The following is a 20,627-nucleotide window of genomic DNA, read 5'->3' as shown; positions in this document are numbered from 1 at the left end:
ATTTAATCGCATACGAGTCTAACCTATAAGTCGAAAAATATATTATATCTAACTCCGTCAGTTCGGATAGTTGACAGATATAGGAATCCAGGTCAAATTACTATCACTAAGACTATCTTCAACAGCTTACTCATATCTACGTCTATATTCAAACTATACTCTGTGAATAGTACAACCTACAACGTAGAATAATATAAAATATTGTTTTTGAGTAAACTAGGGATTGACGATCTAATACCTAATTCATTACCTAATTCATGGGTGGAAGGGCTTTCCAGTCATTGTGGTTATCGGGTTGGGTCGGGCCGTATCTTCGTCTGCATACACACACACACGCGCTGGTTTAGACTCAGCACACAGCATTCATTCAGCTAGCGAGCGAGAGAGAGGGGAACAAAAAGGAGGGGCGAGGAGGACAGGGAGCCGAGCGCAAGAGCTGAGGCTTCGCCGCGAAACCCCAGACCTCGCGCCGCCCCTTCCCCTCCGCGGCGTCGTCCTCGCACGCTCTCCGATCCAAGATGGTGAGTATCTACGACGTGCCTCTATTCTGTTCGTACTGATCTCCCCGATTTTCGCCGCACTTTTTTGTGAGATCGTTTGAGTATCTGAATCGGTTTGTGCGGGAATCGCTCCCTTCTATGTTCCCTCCCCGGTTTCGATTCGTGAGTTAACTGGTTCAGTCTGATGCGTGAACTGTTGGAATCTGATGCTTTATTTTTTAAAAAATAAATAGCTGATTGTGTGCTGTCTGTGTGCACTGTGCAGTATAAGCTGGGGAGAGGAAACCGCGACAAGGTGCAGCAGTTCATGACCATTACCGGCGCCAGGTATGGTTGTTCAATTGCTGTTCAAATTGGAACGAATTATTGTGGCCATTGGCAAGGTAGCTAGTAACTTAGCTACAAGGCATCTTAGTGGTTAATTTGTTGGTCGAAATCTTACTGGGATTGTGCATCATATACTAGTTTAAGTTGCATTAAACTTGCTAGTGATCCATGTATGATATGCTCGTTTGGTGTACTATGGATATGGAATTTAGTGTTTGTGATAATATTTTTGTTCTAAAATCCTGTAGCAGTTCTGGGCCATCCACCTTTTATCAAGAACACATAGAAATTGATTTTGTTGCTTTCTATGTGGTGCTGCATTCTGTCACGTTTTTCTATGCATATACTTGCATAGAAATCCTGCTAGCTTTGTAATGCAGATTTCAAGTGTACTAGGCACCATAAAAATCTTGCCTTTTAACAAAGTTATTTTCTAAAAAAAATTGGTGCCATAATATGAATCATTTTAGTTGCTTTACAATTTGTAGATATCTACTTATCTAGACTAGATGATTTTTATAGTCGGCAGCCCTGAAAGGATGTCCCTTTAGGAAAATTTCAATGTAACTGCAAGGACATATTGATCAGGAATATAAAGGGTTTTCCCCCATATATGCCATTATGAAAATCTAGTATTCTGAAGATGCCACTATAATTCGTGATACTCGGTAGCTGTCATTACTAGATCTAAAAATTTGGCCCCTGCCATTATCTACACTCACACGTGTAATGTACATTAGCATTGTCCTTTTTACCCCTTCCTCTCTGCTCTCCTCCCTCGTTCTTCCTCGCGGTGAGGGTGGCTTCACCGTCAACATGGAAGGCTATCAAGATGGCGTGCGGCACAGCTCCGTGACGGTGTTGGGCGTCACGGTCGAGCTCTGTTGCCGACGATTCTGGCTATGCTGGCCAGCTGCTCGTGGCACTGCTGATCTTCTTGCTGCTCTCCAGCACGGGTTCAATCCTGCAGGTGCTGGCACAGGCAATTGTTTGATGGAATGTCTCTGAGAACAAAGAACATTCGTGAGTGTTGGAGATGCGAGGGATGATGCAGCTAACGAGACAAAGGTGATTGCATCCAAATTAGCAGGGCAACCAAACCAGATCTAGACAATGAAGGCTTAGCTAGCATGGTAAAACCAAACACCAGCCTAACGTGAGGGAGGAGAGCAGGAAGGAAGAAGGGTAAAAGGGGTAATATTAATGTACATCACATGCGTGGGTGTAGATAATGGCATATGCCAAATTTTTAGATCTAGTAATGGCAGCCACCGGGTATCACAAATTTTTTTTCTGGAATACGCAGGAGAGCTGCGTATCATTGCATTAATAGAAAGAATAGAAAGGGGGATAGAATCCCGGTACAGAACACACACACACACCACTTATAAACTAACTAAGGATCACCGACTATCATGGAGGAAACACGACCCACAACACTGATCTAAGCTAGCAACTCATCAACTTGGAGGAAGGACAGAGCCTTGGCTCCAGTCAAGGACCATAGCACCGCCTCTTCCCTAGCCACTCTAAGGGCAGTGACCAGGCTGGGATTACAACCATAAAAAACGCATCTATTCCTATGCTTCCAAATGGTCCAAGCACCTAGGATCACTAGAGAATTAAAACCTTTTCTCAAAAAATCAGATGCCCGAGAGCTGCTAGACTTCCACCACGACTCAAAGGAATCCTCATGAGCTGGACATAGAACCTGCAGCCCCACTAAACTAAGGAACTGAAACCAGAACTGCTTGGCAAAAACACATTTGACCAGCAAATGATTCATGGTTTCAGCCTCTTGGTCGCACAGGGGGCACTGCTCAGGTCGGTCTAGTCCTCTTTTTATAAGCCTGTCAGCAGTCCAGCACCTATTATGTTCCACAAGCCATATAAAGAACTTGCACTTGCCAGGAGCCCAAGATTTCCACACACGTTCTGCTGGTTCGAACTGGACCGAACCAAGGAAAAGAGCTTTATAAGCAGAACTAGTTGTATACTCCCCTGAAGCGCTGAATTTCCATAAGTGGCGATCCCTTATTCCAGGTTGGAGCTCAACTGCATCAAGCACTTCACAGAGTTCCAAGAATTCAGCAATGACTCTAACTGAAATTGCCCCATTCACATCGGAGATCCACTGAAAATTAGGGAGCACATCTTTGACCAACTGTCTGTTGGCAAGACGCGGGGGCACCAAATCAAACACTGCAGGAGCTATGTCTTTAATACATTTCCCATCCAACCATCTATCCTTCCAGAAAAGAGTATTGGCTCCATCACCGAGCTTAGTAATAATGGCTGCAGCGATCAGATTTTTAACCACCTTACATACACGAATGGGGAAGTCCGTCCAAGGCCTATTGGGGTCTGTTTTCTGCAGCCATGGCCAACGAGCTCTCAGAGCCCAACATAGGTTCTTTAGCTCACTAATCCCAAGACCACCCAGCTCCTTGGGACGGGTAACCTTAGGCCAAGCCAAGAGGCAATGACCACCACGGAACTCTTTCCTGCCCCTCCAAAGGAAGCCCTTCCTCAATTTATCAATAGCTTTGATGGCCCAAACAGGAAGGTCGAGTGCCAAAGCTGCATAAATCATCTTTGCCGTCATGACAAACTGCATATGAATAGCTCTACCAGCCCTGGTCATAAGTTCAGCTTTCCATCCTGGCAGAAGGCTAGCTACTCTATCAACGATGGCCTGAACCTGGTCCCTTGTGAGTTTCTTGGGAGACAGAGGCAGACCAAGGTACTTACACGGAAAATCTGAAATATTACATGGTAGCAAGTCTTGTAAACAATTTAAATCTTCTTCCCCACAGCAGATTGGGAACACACTACTCTTCTGGATATTAGTCCTTAGACCCGAAGCTGAACCAAATAAATGGAGAATATCCATAACCATACTGATGTCTGGGGCAGTCGGACATAGAAATATCACTGCGTCATCCGCGTACAACGAGATACGGTGCTGCATATTCCTTGTAGAGAGAGGTTGAAGAAGCCCTTCCTCAGAAGCTCGCTGCACAAGCAGATTCAAGACATCCATTACAAGAATAAATAACATAGGCGATAGTGGATCACCCTGCTTCAGCCCACGTTGATGTCCAATCCAATCCCCTGGCAGACCATTTAGTAAAATCCTGGTAGAAGAGGTAGCTAACAGCCCACATATTATATCACACCAGACCTGACCAAAACCAAGTTTTTTCAAGACCTCGAGAAGGAAGGCCCACGAAACCGAGTCAAAAGCCTTTGAAATGTCAAGCTTGAGAAGGATACGAGCCTGCTTCTGACAATGTAGGAATTTGGTCGTCTGCTGGACCAGCATAAAGTTGTCCAGAATAAACCGTTTCTTAATAAAAGCGGTTTGATTGGGGGAAACCATATTTTGCAGCCGGCCTGCTAACCGGTTAGCCAACAATTTAGTCACCAACTTCGCGAAACTATGAACCAGACTTATTGGGCGGAAATCCCTCACACTAGTGGCCCCCTCCACCTTGGGAAGAAGAGTAATGAAAGAAGTAAGAGCTCTCTGTAATGGGCCATGGCTTGTGCTCGGGGACTTCAATCTGATTTTAAGGGAGGAAGAAAAGAATAATAATAATTTAGACCGTGCCATGATGGGTAGATTCAGGAGATGGGCAAATGATTTGGCTCTTAATGAAATTCCGTTGATTGGCCGGAAATATACATGGTCAAATGGGCACTCTAATCCTACCCTGGTCAAATTGGATAGGGTTTTCTGCACAACAGATTGGGAGGAACAATTCCCAGATTCTCTTCTCCAGAGCTCAGCCACGGATGACTCCGACCATTGCCCTTTGCTGCTTGGGCTTCATGATTTCAGCAGAGGAAAAGGGAGGTTTCACTTCCAAGCTTTCTGGACTAAGATGGAGGGTTTTCAGGATGTGGTAACTCAGGCCTGGACGTCTGTTCCTGCAGGGCCTTGCCCACTTATCACCTTGGCCAAGAAATTAAAGACAACGGCTAGATGTTTGCAGAGCTGGAATGACAAAAAAGTTGGGAAGATTAAACTGCAGCTTGAGATGGCTAGGGAGCTCCTACATCAATTAGAGGTGGCGCAAGATAATCGCTCTTTATCTCCTGCTGAATTGTGGCTCCGAAACATGCTCAAAAAGCACTCCCTTGCCCTCTCCTCTATTTCTCGTACCATGGCAAGGTTGAAATCGCGGATTGGATGGCTCAAAGAAGGGGATGCCAATACCTCTCTTTTTCATGCACAAACAAGGTTCAGGAAGAAAAAGAATTTCATTGCAGCAATTCAATCAGAGGATGGGCAGATTTGGACTGCCCAGGAAGGAAAGGCAGCAGCCCTCTTCAATTTTTATCAAGGGTTACTTGGTACTGCAGAAATAAGGAATGTTACAGTGGATCTGGATGCTCTAGGGATGCCATCTTATGACCTTGCTGCCCTTGATGTGCCTGTCTCTGAGGAGGAAGTCTGGGATACAATTAAGGCCCTTCCTTCGGACAAATCCCCGGGTCCCGACGGGTTCACTGGTAGATTTTACAAAAGCTGCTGGTCGGTAATCATGACTGATTTCATGGCAGCCGTTCGCTGCATTTGGGCTAAAAAATTCAGAAACCTGGGTCCTCTGGGTATCACAAATTATAATGGCATCTTTAGAATACTGGATTTTCATAATGGTATATATCTGAAAACCTCAATATAAAAACATGTGCAATCCCAAGTTGTATAAAACATCACAATTTCAGTGAACAATTTTTATGACCTAATGCAGTGAGAAGGTTGCCCTTCAGGCACTGAAAGCTAGTGATTGGCACTTGGAAGGAGCTTTTGACTTCTTCTATAGCCAACCTCAGGTTTCTGTGGTCAATACTCGGCATCTTGAAGATATTTTCAACAGATATAAAGGTATCAGTTTTCATTGCCTTAACTAACCTTTTGAGAGCTTAAGTTTCTAGGGGTTTACCTGATTCATTTGGATTTCGTACACTGTTATGTACAATGTTGTACTATAAGGTCCATAAAACATACATTAACTCCTTCCTTTTTTTTTGTTTCTTTAAGGAAAAAATGTGATCTTGCATGTTCTCATTTTAGAACTTCATTGTGTATTTTGCTTTTGTTGGCAGAACCTGATGCTGATATGATAATGGTGGAAGGAATATCTCAATTTTGCAATGATCTGCAGGTAAGGAGCATTTATTTTCATCTGTAAATATCCGTTCACCATCTTCGCACTTCATTTCCAGCCATAGGCATATGGAGCGCATAATCCATTTTATTGAAAATAGAAGGTACCATTTTAATGGTTAATTGCTACCACAAATGTGTTTAGATTTTACATAATACTCTCTCTGTCCCAAAATATAATTTGTTTTAGACTACAGATACATTCATTAATCAACATATGAATGTAGTTGGTATGTAACTATGTATGTCTACATTCATTATTATTCATTCGAATGTGAACAGAAAAAAAGAGGGCTAGAAAGAACTATATTTTGGGACAGATGGAGTAGATTACTATACTATGAAGCTACATCCGGATATACTCAACAATACCAATTTTGTGGCCAATCCCTATACCTTTGTTTTTATTGATATGGAGTCCTGGAATTCTCTGTTGGAATCGACCTCAAGTGATCTGTGTATGAGGGGATAGTCTATCATTTTAACATACATTTAACTGCTGTACAAACTCTTGATACATTTAACTGTTGGACAGACCCTTGATTTTTGTTTATCTCTAATCTTTGTTGAAGAGATAGATGCTATGGCGTAGTCTTGTTTTCTTTGACACTGCGGATCAGGTTTCACTGAATCTTGCTTAGCTTTCTAGTTTGTATATGTCGGCTTATTGGGTCATTACATTGTCTGTCCTTATCAAGTGATCTAAACTGGATCATGACTAGTGAGTTTTGAGTTTGGAGCTGCAATTTACTACCGTCTTATATCTCACAAGGTTTCAGAAAACATAAATTGCTGCTTATATAAGTTTCCATTTATTGTGTTGCAGGGAATGTGCTTGCAAACCTTTGCATTTTGTTTTGTACCTTATAGTACCTATTAGTGGCACCAACTTTCCAACTATTTTTGATGCATATATTTCATATTTATTGTACAGGTTGATCCTCAGGATATTGTCATGGTATGTGATTAGCTTCTTCTGAACCGACTTGTTATTTTTACTAAAAGTTTGGTTGCAAATTAGTTCTGTGGCAGAGATAGTGGTGTGGAATGGTGTGCTGGAGCTAAATTCAGTTCTTAGGTTGGATAGTGTTTGCACAGATTTTTTTAGGAACAATTGGATCTATACCATTAAAAGATCCAAACTTTAGATATATACCATGGACCTCACATGTCATTGACTCATGTGGACCCACATGTAAGTGAGATAGTAATGGTATGGATCCAAAGTGGTGATCTTTTAATGGTATGGATCCAAATTTCCCATTTTTTTATGTTTCCAATGATATGCCTTTTCTATTATGTATTAACCAAGTGATAACTTGGTTGGTAGAGCATCTATTTGAGGGGTTGTTGCTAACCTAGGCTTGAACCTGGATGTGTCTATGTCATGTGAGTATCATCCAAAAGGATTAAATACTTCCCTTTCATGAGACAAAACCAAGGGAATGTCTTCTCTCCATGGTCGCATTTTTTATGCTTATTCTATATTTAAATAAATACGACCATCTTTGGATCATCATTGCTCCTAGTCATATATAGTGATGTATGCTGTTAACAGCTTGTCATATCATGGCACATGAAAGCCGCCACAATGTGTGAATTTACTCGTCAGGAATTCATTGGTGGACTGCAATCAATTGGGTGAGTGATGTTTGCAATTGTGATACTCCCATATGAAGTTGATCAAGACTCTGGTTTGTTCATTCATATAGTTTTTTGTTTTAGTAAGTTTAGTTGGTATTTTCAGGGTAGATTCAATCGAGAAGTTTCGTGGAAAATTACCATCATTACGAGCTGAGCTAAAAGATGACAGTGAGTTTCCCTTATTTCAGGCAAAACTTTGATTATGTTCTGCTTATTAGAGTCAGATGTGACCACTTGTTAGTTTGAAAGTTTTTTTCTCCAATGTATGTGAAGTCTGCATCTCTGCATTCATGGCAAAGGGGTTTCCTTTTCTTCAGAATTAGATGTGTAGAGTGAAATGATTTTGTTATCTTCTCCATTTCTAACATGTGTGTTTACACTTCTTCCAGATAAATTCCGTGATATATACAACTTTGCATTCACTTGGGCAAGGGAAAAGGTTAGCCTATATTTCATCCAGTAGTTACAGAAGTTATTCATATTTGTATGCCGTTGGAAAATTTATATTTATTCATGAAATAGTATAATAGAGGGCAAGCCTGGTGCAGTGGTGAGAGTTGTCTCACTGAGTCACTACTCGCTAGGTCACGGATTTGAAGCGTCACCGAGTCACCAGGTCACATATTCGAAGTAGCCTCTCTGCATTTCCAGAGGAAGGCTTACCTCTGTTTATCCCTTCCCCATCCCCACTCATGTGGAGTCTCCGGCACTGGGTCTGCCCATAAAATAGTATAATATATTTTTTGTAAATTTTTTAACATATCCCTTATTTGACAGGGTCAAAAGTCTCTCTCACTGGAGACTGCTATTGGAATGTGGCAGTTGCTATTTGCTGAAAGGAACTGGCCTCTTCTGGATCATTGGTGTCAGTTTTTACAGGTAGCTGAAGTCAAATGCAATTTTTATTTCATTAATTTGAATCTCAGAGTTGAAGCATCAGGCGTTACTTGTATCATAGTTAAAGCATAAGGTGTTACTTCCTCCTCATCTTGAGCTCTTCAAAATTCAGGTCAGACACAATAAAGCCATATCTAGAGACACATGGTCCCAGCTGCTGGAATTTGTGAAGGTACTTCACTACTTTGTTTGTTCTACCTCCTTTGCATGTGGAACTCCAGTTGTGGCTTGTGGGCTAAATTAGGCGCCCAGTTCAAATGCAAATGTATTGCATTTAGGTGGTCAGTTTATGCTGCCACAATCTGGTAGAGAACTTCAACGATATGATTGAGAGGTATTTCCATCTGATAGTGAGGTGTATTAGGCGATGAGCCATGACTTTAGTCGTTAGGTAGTTTTAAAATCTGTGGTTTAAAATCTGTGGTAGCCTTGTTCGTCCAAGCTAAGCTCTGAGCAGCTGAATCGCTCAGAAGCAACATGCAGTTTTGTTCCTCATCAGTAATTCATTATGTCTCCTATTAAGTTCAAGAGGTTTCCATAATTTTCTTGAAGAACTTGCTGTCATGTTGGCTTTTTCAAAATTTTATTATTGTTTTGTTTTCTTGCAGACGACCGATCCACAGTTATCCAACTACGACGACGAAGGTGCCTGGCCCTACCTCATAGACGAATTTGTGGAATATCTGACTGAGAACGGACTCGTCCAGCGTAAAAGATGAACAACGGGGAGATGCATCTCCAAACAATGGTTGGGCTGTACAAACATGATTTATCTCGGTCAGCTCGACGCCCAGGGCCTGATATTGGCACTCCTGCTCAATTCATTCACCAAACTGTTGGCATATCATTGAATTTGCTTATAAACGTGGGGAAACATAACTTGCCTGGGAAGTGGTGGCTGTCAGCCTGCGATCGTGAACTGTAACTTATCGAAAATGCAACGGAGTTTGGGACTCTACTATATGATTTGTTTCAGTTTTTCTTAGGGCTTGTTTGGTTACCAGGGGATTGGGGGGGGGGGGGGGGGATTATGGCTTCCTAGTACCTGTTTTAGGACGTTGTGCTATGACGGTCTAAGGTCGTTGTTGCTTCTGATCGTCTGCGGACCGTTCGGTCTTCATAGCCATAGCCAGACTGTCTGCGTCTGTCCTTGGATTGTCCAGCTTTAGTACTATCTGGGACCATAATTAGGGGTACCTTCAAGGCTCCTAATTCTCAGCTGGTAACTCCCATCAGCACAAAGCTGCAAAGGCCTGATGGGTGCGATTAAGTCAGGGATTGGTCCGTTCGAGGGGACTCGATCGCGCCTCGTCCGAGCCTAGCCTCGGGCAAGGGCAGCCGACCCTGGAGGATCTCCGTTTCGTCCGAGGCCCCCTTCCAGCGGTGAACATACTTACGGCTCGCCCGAGGCCCTGTCTTCGCCAAGAAGCAACCCTGACCAAATCGCAGGAGCATTTAATGCAAAGGTGGCCTGACATCTTTATCCTGACGCGCGCCCTTCAGTCGACAGAGCCGAAGTGACCGCCGTCACTTCGCCGCTCCACTGACCGGCCTAACAGAAAGACAGCGCCGCCTGCGCCGCTCCGACTGCGGTGCCACTTGACAGAGTGAGGCTGACAGGCAGTCAGGCCCGGCCGCAGGCACCATAGGAAGCTCCGCTTCGCCCGACCCAGGGCTCGGACTCGAGCTCAGCCCCTGAAGACGGCGAACTCCGCTCCGCCCGACCCAGGGCTCGGACTCGGGCTAAGCCCCGGAAGACGTCGAACTCCGCTCCGCCTGACCCAGGGCTCGGACTTGGGCTAAGCCCCGGAAGACGACGAACTCCGCTCCGCCCGACCCAGGGCTCAGACTCGGGCTAAGCCCCGGAAGACGGCGAACTTCGCTCCGCCCGACCCAGGGCTCGGACTCGGGCTAAGCCCCGGAAGACGGCGAACTACGCTCCGCCCGACCCAGGGCTCGGACTCGGGCTAAGCCTCGGAAGACGGCGAACTCCGCTCCGCCCGACCCCAGGGCTCGGACTCCGCCCTGGCCTCAGCCGACGGTCTCCGCCTCGCCCGACCCAGGGGCTCGGACTCGACCTCGGCCACGGAAGACAGACTCGACCTCGACTTCGGAGGAGCCTCCACATCGCCCAACCTAGGGCGCAGACCAGCCACGTCAACAGGAGGCGCCATCATCACCCTACCCCAAGCTGACTCGGGCCACGGGGAACAAGACCGGCGTCCCATCTGGCTCGCTCCGCCAGATAGGCAATGATGGCGCCCCGCACACTCTGTGACGACGACGGCTCTCAGCCCCCTTACGGAAGCAAGAGGACGTCAGCAAGGACTCGACAGCTCCGACAGCTGTACTTCCGCCAGGCTCCAGCGCTCCTCCGACGGCCACGACACCACACGAACCGGGTGCCAAAACCTCTCCGGCTGCCACGATGGCATGTACTTAGGGCGCTAGCTCTCCTCCGCTAGACACGTAGCACTCTGCTACACCTCCCATTGTACACCTGGATCCTCTCCTTACGCCTATAAAAGGAAGGACCAGGGCCCTCTTACAGAGGGTTGGCCGCGCGGGGACGAGGACGAGACAGGCGCTCACGTGAGGCCGCTCGCTCCCTCTCCCGTGTGGACGCTTGTAACCCCCTACTGCAAGCGCACCCGACCTGGGCGCGGGACGAACACGAAGGCCGCGGGATTTCCACCTCTCTCACGCCCATCTCCGGCCACCTCACTTCCCCCCTTCGCGCTCGGCCTCGCGCCGACCCATCTGGGCTGGGGCACGCGGCGACATTCACTCGTCGGCCCAGGGACCCCCCGGTCTCGAAACGCCGACAAGTGCTCGGACCATCCAGCGTACGTAGGACAGGTGACTGTGATCGGGTGTTTGATCGTGTTTGTCCCTGGTGTCTCCGGTCTTTCTTTTGTCCCGAGCCTTCCGAGTAACTACTGTACGTGTCATATTTGGTGTGCAAGGATCATTAATGATAATGTTTTTCTTTTTCCTTTATTGGTCACTCATGATCGAACCAAGACTTTTTTGCTTGCTGGCTCTAATGTGTTGACAGGGATAGATGGTATGTCAGTCTTCATCTCTTGAAATCTCAATTGGTCTTCATTTACAACCGATTGTATTTACCGACGGAAGACATTATAATAATTGGTGCCATGAAGAAAAGCGACATGCCATTTACAATACGTACGTTTTTTCAACTCTTCTATTAGGGTAATTGTATGTGACAACTTAATGTTGTCATTCTTAAGTAACTTATAAAATATTTTATTATATTTAGCAACATTAAATGTAAATTTAACTTTTCTCTTTTGTGTCGAGTGTAGGTGAGAGCGAGCAGAAGATTTGGCCTTAGCGGGCCAAACAAGCTTAGTGACATGTAATTTTTTCGGCTCATCCCTTGAGCTACTATTGTCATGATAAACATTATTGGGCTCAGAGGGTCGACTATTTTTATGTCGGCCTTATACACTAGGAGGGTCATATGTGGCTTCCGGTATTCCTAACGGTTCGACCTGTGTGGTCGGACGGTCTGCGAAGGGACCGGACGGTCCAGTACTATGCCCGGACTGTCCGGTCGTACCGGGCATCGCCTGCGAGCCTTGTGGTGGGCTCTATGTGACTCCGGACTGTCTGGCGTAAGGGGCTAGACGGTTTGATGGAGGGCCAGACGGTTTGAACTTGTGCATGGATTGTCCGACCGTGCTCAGAGAAGATCCACCGTATAGACAAGATGATGTCAAATGTTGCCCCGGATATGAGTCCATTGGCATACCATAATATGGATGGGACTGAGAAAACCCATTTGTTATCGATGTTTTTGGCGAAATTGTTTCAGTGTCCAATTCTCATAACGAAGAATTAGACATACATATTTTTTCTAACTTATGCCTCAATTCCTCTGTATATTCGTCCACACTTTTAATCCGATTGTCACATAAAGAATTTTTAGAAGATTGAACAATGTCGGATATCATGGCATTACTTACAGTGGGGTGCCACCTGAAATCTTTTAGAGAAATGGTTCCCCACCAGAGTCGCTAAAAAGCATGTTGTCACCAATCTGGACGCCAATCACTAGGGTGTACCGCCTAGCCATGCCCTCTGTGGCGACGCATACGGTTCACGACCTCACTGCAAGGCGGCGCCTTCCCTACATCGCTCTGGATGGTCCATGCCTTGGGCCAGACTGTTAGCGATGGCACGGGGTCCTCTTCTTTCTCACGAGGCTCCAGGTCGGCAGGTCGCCCGAAGCGCCCCAGACGACGTAGAGTTGCTTAGGGACAATTGACGAGGATAATGTAAGAGATGGGTGGATCTTGCCCCTCAGGTAGGCCAGATCCTGGGATCATCTTAGGGTCGGTAGGCCACCCAAGACAGATCTAGATGACGTAGAGTCAAATATGGGTAGAGGTGGATATGCGGAAAGATATAAGGCTGTCTCCAGCAACGTCCTCTATATTCATCCTCTATATCTGTCATTTACAGTATCCTCTAAAAGATTTCATTCTCTATATCTTCTTTCTCTCCAATAACGTTCTCTAAATCATGTTCTCTATACTCAAATACTTATATCAGAGACATTTTTTATTTTTAGTTTTTGTACATATGTAATACCCATTTTATAAGAAAAGTCTAAAAAGAGAGATTTTATTCTTTTATATATATGGTTGTTATCTATATTTATTATTTCTTGTGAACACCACATATAACAAATAAATAAATAATCAAAGACACTCAAATGAAATATGCATCATGCTGGGACTTTATTTTTGTTGTGCATTTTGTGATGATATAAAAATATATATTGTAACATATGTTAGTACCTCAAATTGGAATTTAGGAGAATTAGGAAAATAGGAAAAAGGGGGGAAAGAAAGGAATAACATACTATACAAAATAAATCTATGAATAAATAACTTCTTCAAATTTGGTATGATCAAGTGGAACATTAAATCTGAATACAAATTCTGTCACCAAGTTGAATTTGAAATTCAAGATGAGAAAAGAAAACAGAAAATAAGATTAAAAGAAAAAGAAAAGAAGAAAACCCGCTGTTGGGCCGCGCCCTCACAATTCAGCCCAGCTCCCCACTAACCGCGTAGCCCAAAATTTGCCATGGTGCCTCCCCTGTACATAGCACGCGGGCCCTGGCTGACAGCCGCTGCTTGCTCGGGCGAGTCTATCGCTAACGCCTGGGGCCGTGTACTGCTGGGTGCTTGTGCCTCTACGTGTGGGGCCCATTCGCCGGGTCGTTCTTCAAGCTCGAGCACGGATCGGCTGGGCCGTTCAACGACTCCTTGTTGGCTGCCGAAACTTCCGCCACCGGATCTACTGACCATCTCGGCGGACTTCTTCTCCCCTGCCTCTATAAACGCACGCGTCAACCTTTCTTCCTCCACAGGACCACATCCCTGTGTTTCCGTGAGTAGCCCGCCACAATGGAACTCGCCGCCATCACCTTGGTGTTTCACCTGTGCCGCCGTCGGTGAGAGAGAAACCATGGGAGAAGAGTGTGGGTTTGATCGCGGGAGAGGTCGAGCTCGTTCGCAATATTCACGCGTTGCCAGACGGTGGCGCATCCTTGTACTGCACGAGGACTCGTCACGGGGGCGCTAAGCCAGAGACCGGGCGCCACCACCATACTGCCAGGTTCGCAGCCTCGCCATGGCAGGGTACCGGAGGGGCTTCGCCGTGTCACAAATTCGTCAGCCGCTGGAGACCAGAGGAAGCAAATTCGTCGCCTGAGTCCTTGATTCCACCGCTCAGCCGCTGGGCAAAGAAATTGGATCTCGTCACTGCATAATCTCCGGTAAATTCACCCTTCGCGCGTTCGCTATCTCCTCCACATCATCTTGCAAGCGTCAACGATTGACTGGGTGTTGGGGCGCTAGATCATTCCTCGCCGGCAAGTGCGCCGTCGAAGCCTGCTCACATGCCCCTGCTCGGCCTCGGTCGGAGGTGGCGGCTGTTGCCGCAACGGACGTTGTGGCCGTTGGATTCACTTTGGCGGCCACGATTTGGGGTGAGGTACTATTCGATGTGTTAAACTGTGGCCCTTGATCCTCGAATGGACGGCCGAGAGTGTAGAGTAGCGTAGAAATCCATCCCGCCGTTAATCTAGGATCTAGCGGTCGCTGTGTATTGTAAGGAAAGATTTAATCTGAGCCCTAGGTTTCTGATCGGACGGCTCAGATTGGAAGTTACCCCTTCGGCTTGCGCAGATTGCAAATGAACCCCTGCACTTTACATAAAACAACCCGCCGTCCAGAGAAGTGTTTACTGAGTCTTATGAAATCTTACACCAGAACCCCTGTGTTTACCAGAAATCGAGGCCCAGTCCAGAGTGGATTAAAAATAGAGAAATAATATTAGAATTTCGTTTTTAATACAAAAACAAATCTAGAAACTTGTAAAATGCATAGAAAATTCATTTTAACTCCAAATTGAGCCATTCCAATTTCTAAAATTTTGTAATAATATTCTCTATCATTTAGTGTCTCTGTTTTTACATGAAAACAGTAAGAAAATTAATTTCTCACCTAATCCTATTTTAATCACATTAAACCTTAGGAAATTCATAACTTGAAATCTATAACTCCAAATCTAATGATTCCAGTTCCTAGGATCTCATTTTAATGTGTAGATTTTTACTATATATTTTATTCATCTGTTTGGTGTGATGTTGATTTTGGCTATACTATGTATGTATTGTGTTGATGCGAATAGACGAGCAAGCCACTGTGGAAACTGAGGTTCAACAAGTAGAGGTAGCTGAGCAGGAGCTCATTGAAGGCAAGTTGTGCCCTTGATCACTTACTTTTTCCCAGCCATGTTCTTATTAATTATAATGATCTGCATAGGATAATTTTGATGGGACCCAATAGGTTACCCTAGTTTTGGCTATCTTTATACCTTGTTCACCCCTGAAATATTTTTGGGTAGTACCTGCTATTGCTTTATGTGGATTTGGGTATGAAGATACACTATTCATGATTATTCTGTTATTATCTTGTTATTATTACTGTTCATGTTAAGATCATTATGTTAATGGGAACATGGAGCGACCACTCGGGAAAACAGTGCTACCACAAGGGTTTAATGGGACGCCCTTGGCTGATTAACTAGGAAAGCTAGTGGAGGTCTTCCTTACCCGAAAGGGGCAAGGGCAGTAGGGGAGTGGTCAGTGTAGGGAGGTCCTTGGGTTGATTTTGCTGCGATGGCGGTCAGGCAAGAACCCTGCACTGGAGCTTCCTATAAACTGTAGCGGGATTTCTGAAGCTAGTGGAACTTTGTAAAGGCCTCGTAGTGTTACCCTGCCTCGCCTCCTCGGTAGTGGTGTATGGGATTGGCCATCTCTTGGCAGATGGGTAACATGACTTGTGGGTAAAGATGCGCAACCTCTGCAGAGTGTAAAACTAGTATACTAGCCGTGCTCACGGTCATGAGCGGCTCGGACCCTCACATGATTAATTATGGAACTTAAATTTAATTTGACATTTGCATCGCATTTGGGATTATTTTACTATTACTTTATTATTATTAAGGTTTGGTATTTACTTCCACTTAGTAATTGCTAATAAAATTTTGACCAACTTATAAAAGCAATGCTCAGCCTCAGCCTTTACTTCATTGAATAGCCTTACACTTCATGAACTCCCACCCTTGGTGAGTTCATGCCACATTATTCCCCACAACTTGTTGAGCGATGAACGTATGTGAGCTCACTCTTGCTGTCTCACACCCCCCCCCCCCCACATGACATTTATCTCTATACACTCTGTTATTATATATGTTGTCTTCTTTGGCGCATGTATGAGATGCACCCGGCTTTGTCCTTTAAAGCCAGGTGTGACAACATACGTATTTGTCATACTCTCAAATGTATTGTCATATTTTAGTTTTGCTAAACCGGTTATTTAAAGTATTCAAATGGATGGAGGACCGTTTAGAGAAACTTTATATATAGAGAATCCAGCATCGTCCTCTAAATTTAGAGGACCGTTTAGAATTTAGAGGACCATTTAGAGGACGTTGCTGAAGAGCGTAGATGACCGTTTGATCTTCTATATTTAGGGTAGAGAACTAGGGCTGGAAAAAAAGCTCGAGGCTCGCGAGCCGGCTCGGGCTCGATCAGGCTCGGCTCGGCTCGGTGAGGCTCGCGAGCCTAAACGAGCCCGAGCCGAGCCTAATTCTGCGGCTCGCTACACTAACGAGCCGAGCCGAGCCGGCTCGGTGAGGCTCGCGAGCCGGCTCGAGGCTCGGTCCAAACTACTGCTTACTCGAATCTCCGTTGACCAGTGTGTAATTGTGCTGTTTTGGTCACAACTCACAAGGAACTAGGGTGCAGGGACATAATTTTTTATTACATGGAACATATTGTGCTTCAAATTTGACTAATGACTATAATTAATGTTGTTGAGTACTTGAGTGTACAGGCTCGCGAGCCGAGCCGAGCCGGCTCGCGAGCCTATATCGAGCCGAGCCGAGCCTCATTACCGAGCTCGGTAAGTGACTGAGCCGAGCCTGGCTCGGCTCGCTATTCCACCGAGCCTCACCGAGCCGAGCCGAGCCTGGCTCGGCTCGGCTCGTTTCCAGCCCTATAGAGAACCCTTTAGAGAGCCTTGCTGGAGTCAGCTAGGACTATGCTACATCTACTCCTCAGTCAGGAATGATAAAGAAAGTAATAAATTGATTTGATTGGAATGTGTTCGGGGATTCTCAATCGACCGTACCCTATATATATAAGGGGAGATCTGGACTCGTTTCTAGATGATAGCCAACAAATCCCATGTAATTAGGTGGATAACCACACACGAGATAAGGATAATCGCATGAATCAATCTGATTGTGGGGGCGTGGAAGTTGGAACGTCCGGACATTCGACTGGACCGTCCATCACTTTTGGTGTTAAACATAGGCTTAAGATAAATATACTCAATTTATATGAGACTTATATTAATTAATGGGTTGTGCCTATTAGCCTTCGTGCGTAGGAACTAGACATGAGCATTCCTCGGAATCGGGTTTAGGTTTAGGTCTGACAAAAAACCTGACAAAATTTCAGTCGACTCGAGCTCGCCTGTGGCCCAACCTACACCCTAAGATCTTGGCCCAAGCCCGTCCATGACCCGACCTGACGACCCATGGGTCAGCCTAATGGCCCAGCATCACATGAAAAAACAGACGAGTCGCACTACAGAGAGCCGAGCTTCTTCCATACTAACAACCCGGATGCTAGCACATAGAGGAATCTTTTTCCAGCGAAAATGTGAATGGACTGGGCTACATAGTCAGATTCTTCGCACAGCCAAATTCTCAGAAAAGCTGATCAGAAGAAAGCTGAACCAAACAAATCCATACTACTTGAGAGCCGAGATAAGGCCAAGCTATATTTTTATTATTTTTTATTGGGTTGACGAGCCGGCCCGTGGACTAAAATCGTGGCCCGAGTCTAACTTGATTTTTTTGACGGGTTAAAATTCTAGGCCACGTTCGTATCGATTGGATTAAATCGAGTCAGGTAAAGTTTTTTTTCCGAACGGGTTAGATCGAGGTGATCGGATCGAGTGACCCATACTCAGATCCAGTAGTAACATGACTAAGGGGGTGTTTGGTTTCTAGGGACTAATGTTTAGTCCCTTCATTTTGTTCCATTTTAGTATATAAATTGACAAATATAGAAACTAAAATAAAGTTTTAGTTTCTATATTTGATAATTTTGTAACTAAAGTGGAATAAAATGTAGGGACTAAAAATTAGTCCCTAGAAACCAAACACTCCCTAAATATTGTCCTATATATCGGTCTAGATTGGTTTAAATCTACTACACATCAGTCTAAGTTGTGCTCGTGCGAGACTGAAATTGTGTAGTTCGAAATCGAACTGTCCGACTACAGACTACGTGTCGTCACAAAAGTAGACTAATTAGCTGCTTTTTAAATCTACATATTTTATTTTAAACTCTAACTAATAAAATAGTTGTACAAAATAATGTTTTATGCGTAGCCGGTATACTGAAGCGATTCGTTTGCTGACCGCCTCACCGGCCCTCCTCCTGCTGTTAAGCCCAGAGGCCAGAGCTCCCGTCCCGAGGGTTTCAGGTCTGTTGGCCCCTAGCTCCTCGTCTGCTTGCCGGACCGCCGCTTTTTGGTGCGACTTCCACATCTTGTCCTGACGGGGATCGCTGGTTTCTTCCTCCAGAGATCGCATCCCTGGTCCGCGGGATCCGATGAGATGCGTGGGTACTCCCGCAGTCCGAACTCGTAGCAGGCATGGCTGAAGCGGCCGCATCTTCGTCTTCGTCCGGATCCTGCGCCCCGCGCCGCCTCCATGGCGCCGGCATCGTCAGGGACGCGCTCACGTACAATGGCCTCGCCGCACTCCCGCCGCCTCTGCCGCCGGCGCAGGTGCAGGTTACGGCTTACGGCAGCGGCGGCGGAGGAGGAGGAGGAGGAGGAGGAGGAGGAGGGAAGATTAGCCCCGCGGTGCTTTTCATCATCGTGATTCTCGCGGTGGTTTTCTTCATCTCCGGCCTGCTCCACCTCCTGGTGCGTGTCCTCATGAAGAAGCAGCGCCGCCGAGGGGGCACGGCGTCAGCAGCGGCGCGGGGGTCTGGAGGGGAGGGCGGCGGGGCGGACGCTGCGTTGCAGCGGCAGCTGCAGCAGCTGTTCCACCTCCACGACTCCGGGCTGGACCAGGCCTTCATCGACGCGCTGCCGGTCTTCGCCTACCGCGAGATCGTCGTGGGCGGCGGCGGCGACGGGGACAAGGAGCCGTTCGACTGCGCGGTGTGCCTGTGCGAGTTCGACGCCGAGGACCGGCTCCGGTTGCTGCCGCTGTGCGGGCACGCCTTCCACCTCAATTGCATCGACACGTGGCTGCTCTCCAACTCGACCTGCCCGCTCTGCCGCGGGGTGCTCTTCGTCCCGGGGCTCATGGGCGAGGACAGCCCGATGTTCGATTTCGAGGAGGGCCTGGAGGAAGGGCGGTTGTCCGAGGACTGTGACGACGGATTTGGATTGCCTGGGCTGAAGGCTTCAGGGTTGGCACAGACACCGGTGGCCGAGAAGAAGGTATTCCCTGTGAGGTTGGGGAAGTTCAAGAATGTCGGAACCCATGGTGCGGTGGAAGGTGGCCATGCCAATGCCAATGCCAATGCCAATGCTAATCCCAGGGTGTTGACTAGGGATGAAGGGGAGAGTAGCAGCAGCAGGTTGGATGGAAGGAGATGCTTCTCCATGGGCACCTATCAGTATGTTCTTGGCACATCTGAGCTCCGGGTAGCTCTCCAGCCTGGCTGTATCAGGAATGGCACTGGTGGTGCAATGAGGGGAATGCCTCCTGGTTTAAGTTCAATCAATGCTGATATTATGGAGGGGAAGAAGATCTGTGCACGCAACAAAGGGGAGAGTTTCTCCGTGTCAAAAATTTGGCAATGGTCTAATCTTAAGGGCAAGCTACCTGCTGGTTCTGATGAATGTTCGGATGCTGGGAGCCTTCCATGGATGAAGAAAGGAGGTGCTGTGGATACATCGAACTTATGACTCTCTGTACTGGTATAATGTGATAGTGGCCTTTCTTTAGTTAGTGTTGCTCACCGAAGTTCTTACCTGTAGTCATTTTTCTTATCTAGTTTTCATGTGCTGATTTTGATTGGAGTGCCAACCTCATCGGGGGCTTAACTTTTGGTAATCTTGCCATGTTAGTATGTTGCGCCATGTACATTGTGATGACTTAGAATGATCTGATTCTGGTCTGCCTAATACTTTGTGTTGGGTCTCATGTATCATTTGTTCCCTCCATCCAAAACTATAGGTCAGTTTGGTTATGCATCTAGATATGCAATGTCTAGATCAGAGTATAGCTTACATCGACATGTGACTTCTGCACTCCATTCATTTGACAAATATGCAACGGAAAACATGTACTGCTATTTCGAGTTACTATTAGATGTATCACAGCACAATTTAACTGTTCATGCACTAGTAGAGTGATTGGCTTCTTTAAGCCCCCTGTTTTTTTTTGGGTCTGCTGTCAATCTAGTCATACTTTCTAATATTTAGATGGAATTGCATCAG

The 20,627-nt window shown here is 46.1% G+C and overlaps 2 protein-coding genes across 4 annotated transcripts; both read left to right on the top strand.

Annotated features, from left to right (window-relative positions):
• Nucleotides 1-288: 288 nt before the first annotated feature.
• Nucleotides 289-9,529, top strand: LOC100283814 (DCN1-like protein 2). 2 transcript variants are annotated; one of them, NM_001370355.1, is made up of 11 exons: nt 350-521; nt 766-827; nt 5,588-5,721; nt 5,943-6,001; nt 6,938-6,961; nt 7,562-7,644; nt 7,751-7,815; nt 8,037-8,086; nt 8,425-8,526; nt 8,657-8,716; nt 9,153-9,529. In NM_001370355.1, exons 1-11 carry the CDS (start codon nt 519-521, stop codon nt 9,261-9,263), a joined length of 753 nt encoding a protein of 250 aa, NP_001357284.1. In that variant the 5' UTR covers nt 350-518; the 3' UTR covers nt 9,264-9,529. The 2 variants fall into 2 exon arrangements, with proteins under 2 accessions (XP_008647909.1, NP_001357284.1); XM_008649687.2 differs by lacking the exon at nt 6,938-6,961 and having other exon boundaries at nt 289-521.
• Nucleotides 9,530-18,561: 9,032 nt separating this feature from the next.
• On the top strand, nt 18,562-20,381 carry LOC100192054 (putative RING zinc finger domain superfamily protein). Of its 2 annotated transcripts, XM_008649102.4 has the most exons (2): nt 18,562-18,650; nt 18,751-20,381. In XM_008649102.4, the coding sequence occupies exon 2, from the start codon at nt 18,822-18,824 to the stop codon at nt 20,091-20,093; it is 1,272 nt and encodes a 423-aa protein (XP_008647324.2). In that variant the 5' UTR covers nt 18,562-18,650; nt 18,751-18,821; the 3' UTR covers nt 20,094-20,381. The 2 variants fall into 2 exon arrangements, with proteins under 2 accessions (XP_008647324.2, NP_001130949.1); NM_001137477.1 differs by lacking the exon at nt 18,562-18,650 and having other exon boundaries at nt 18,833-20,285.
• The last annotated feature ends 246 nt before the right edge of the window (nt 20,382-20,627 follow it).

The sequence above is a fragment of the Zea mays genome, chromosome 6, assembly GCF_902167145.1.
Source record: "Zea mays cultivar B73 chromosome 6, Zm-B73-REFERENCE-NAM-5.0, whole genome shotgun sequence".
NCBI lineage: Eukaryota > Viridiplantae > Streptophyta > Magnoliopsida > Poales > Poaceae > Zea > Zea mays.
The sequence above is the reverse complement of the archived record's forward strand: the minus strand, read 5'-3'. Positions and strand labels throughout refer to the sequence as shown.

Bases quoted from the DNA above. Each gene is read 5' to 3' on its own strand.
- LOC100283814 (NM_001370355.1), top strand. The intron at 6,962-7,561 runs GTATGTGATTAG...TGCTGTTAACAG, and splicing joins ATCCTCAGGATATTGTCATG to CTTGTCATATCATGGCACAT. The intron at 8,717-9,152 runs GTACTTCACTAC...GTTTTCTTGCAG, and splicing joins AGCTGCTGGAATTTGTGAAG to ACGACCGATCCACAGTTATC.
- LOC100192054 (XM_008649102.4), top strand. From the start codon at position 18,822: ATGGCTGAAGCGGCCGCATCTTCGTCTTCGTCCGGATCCTGCGCCCCG.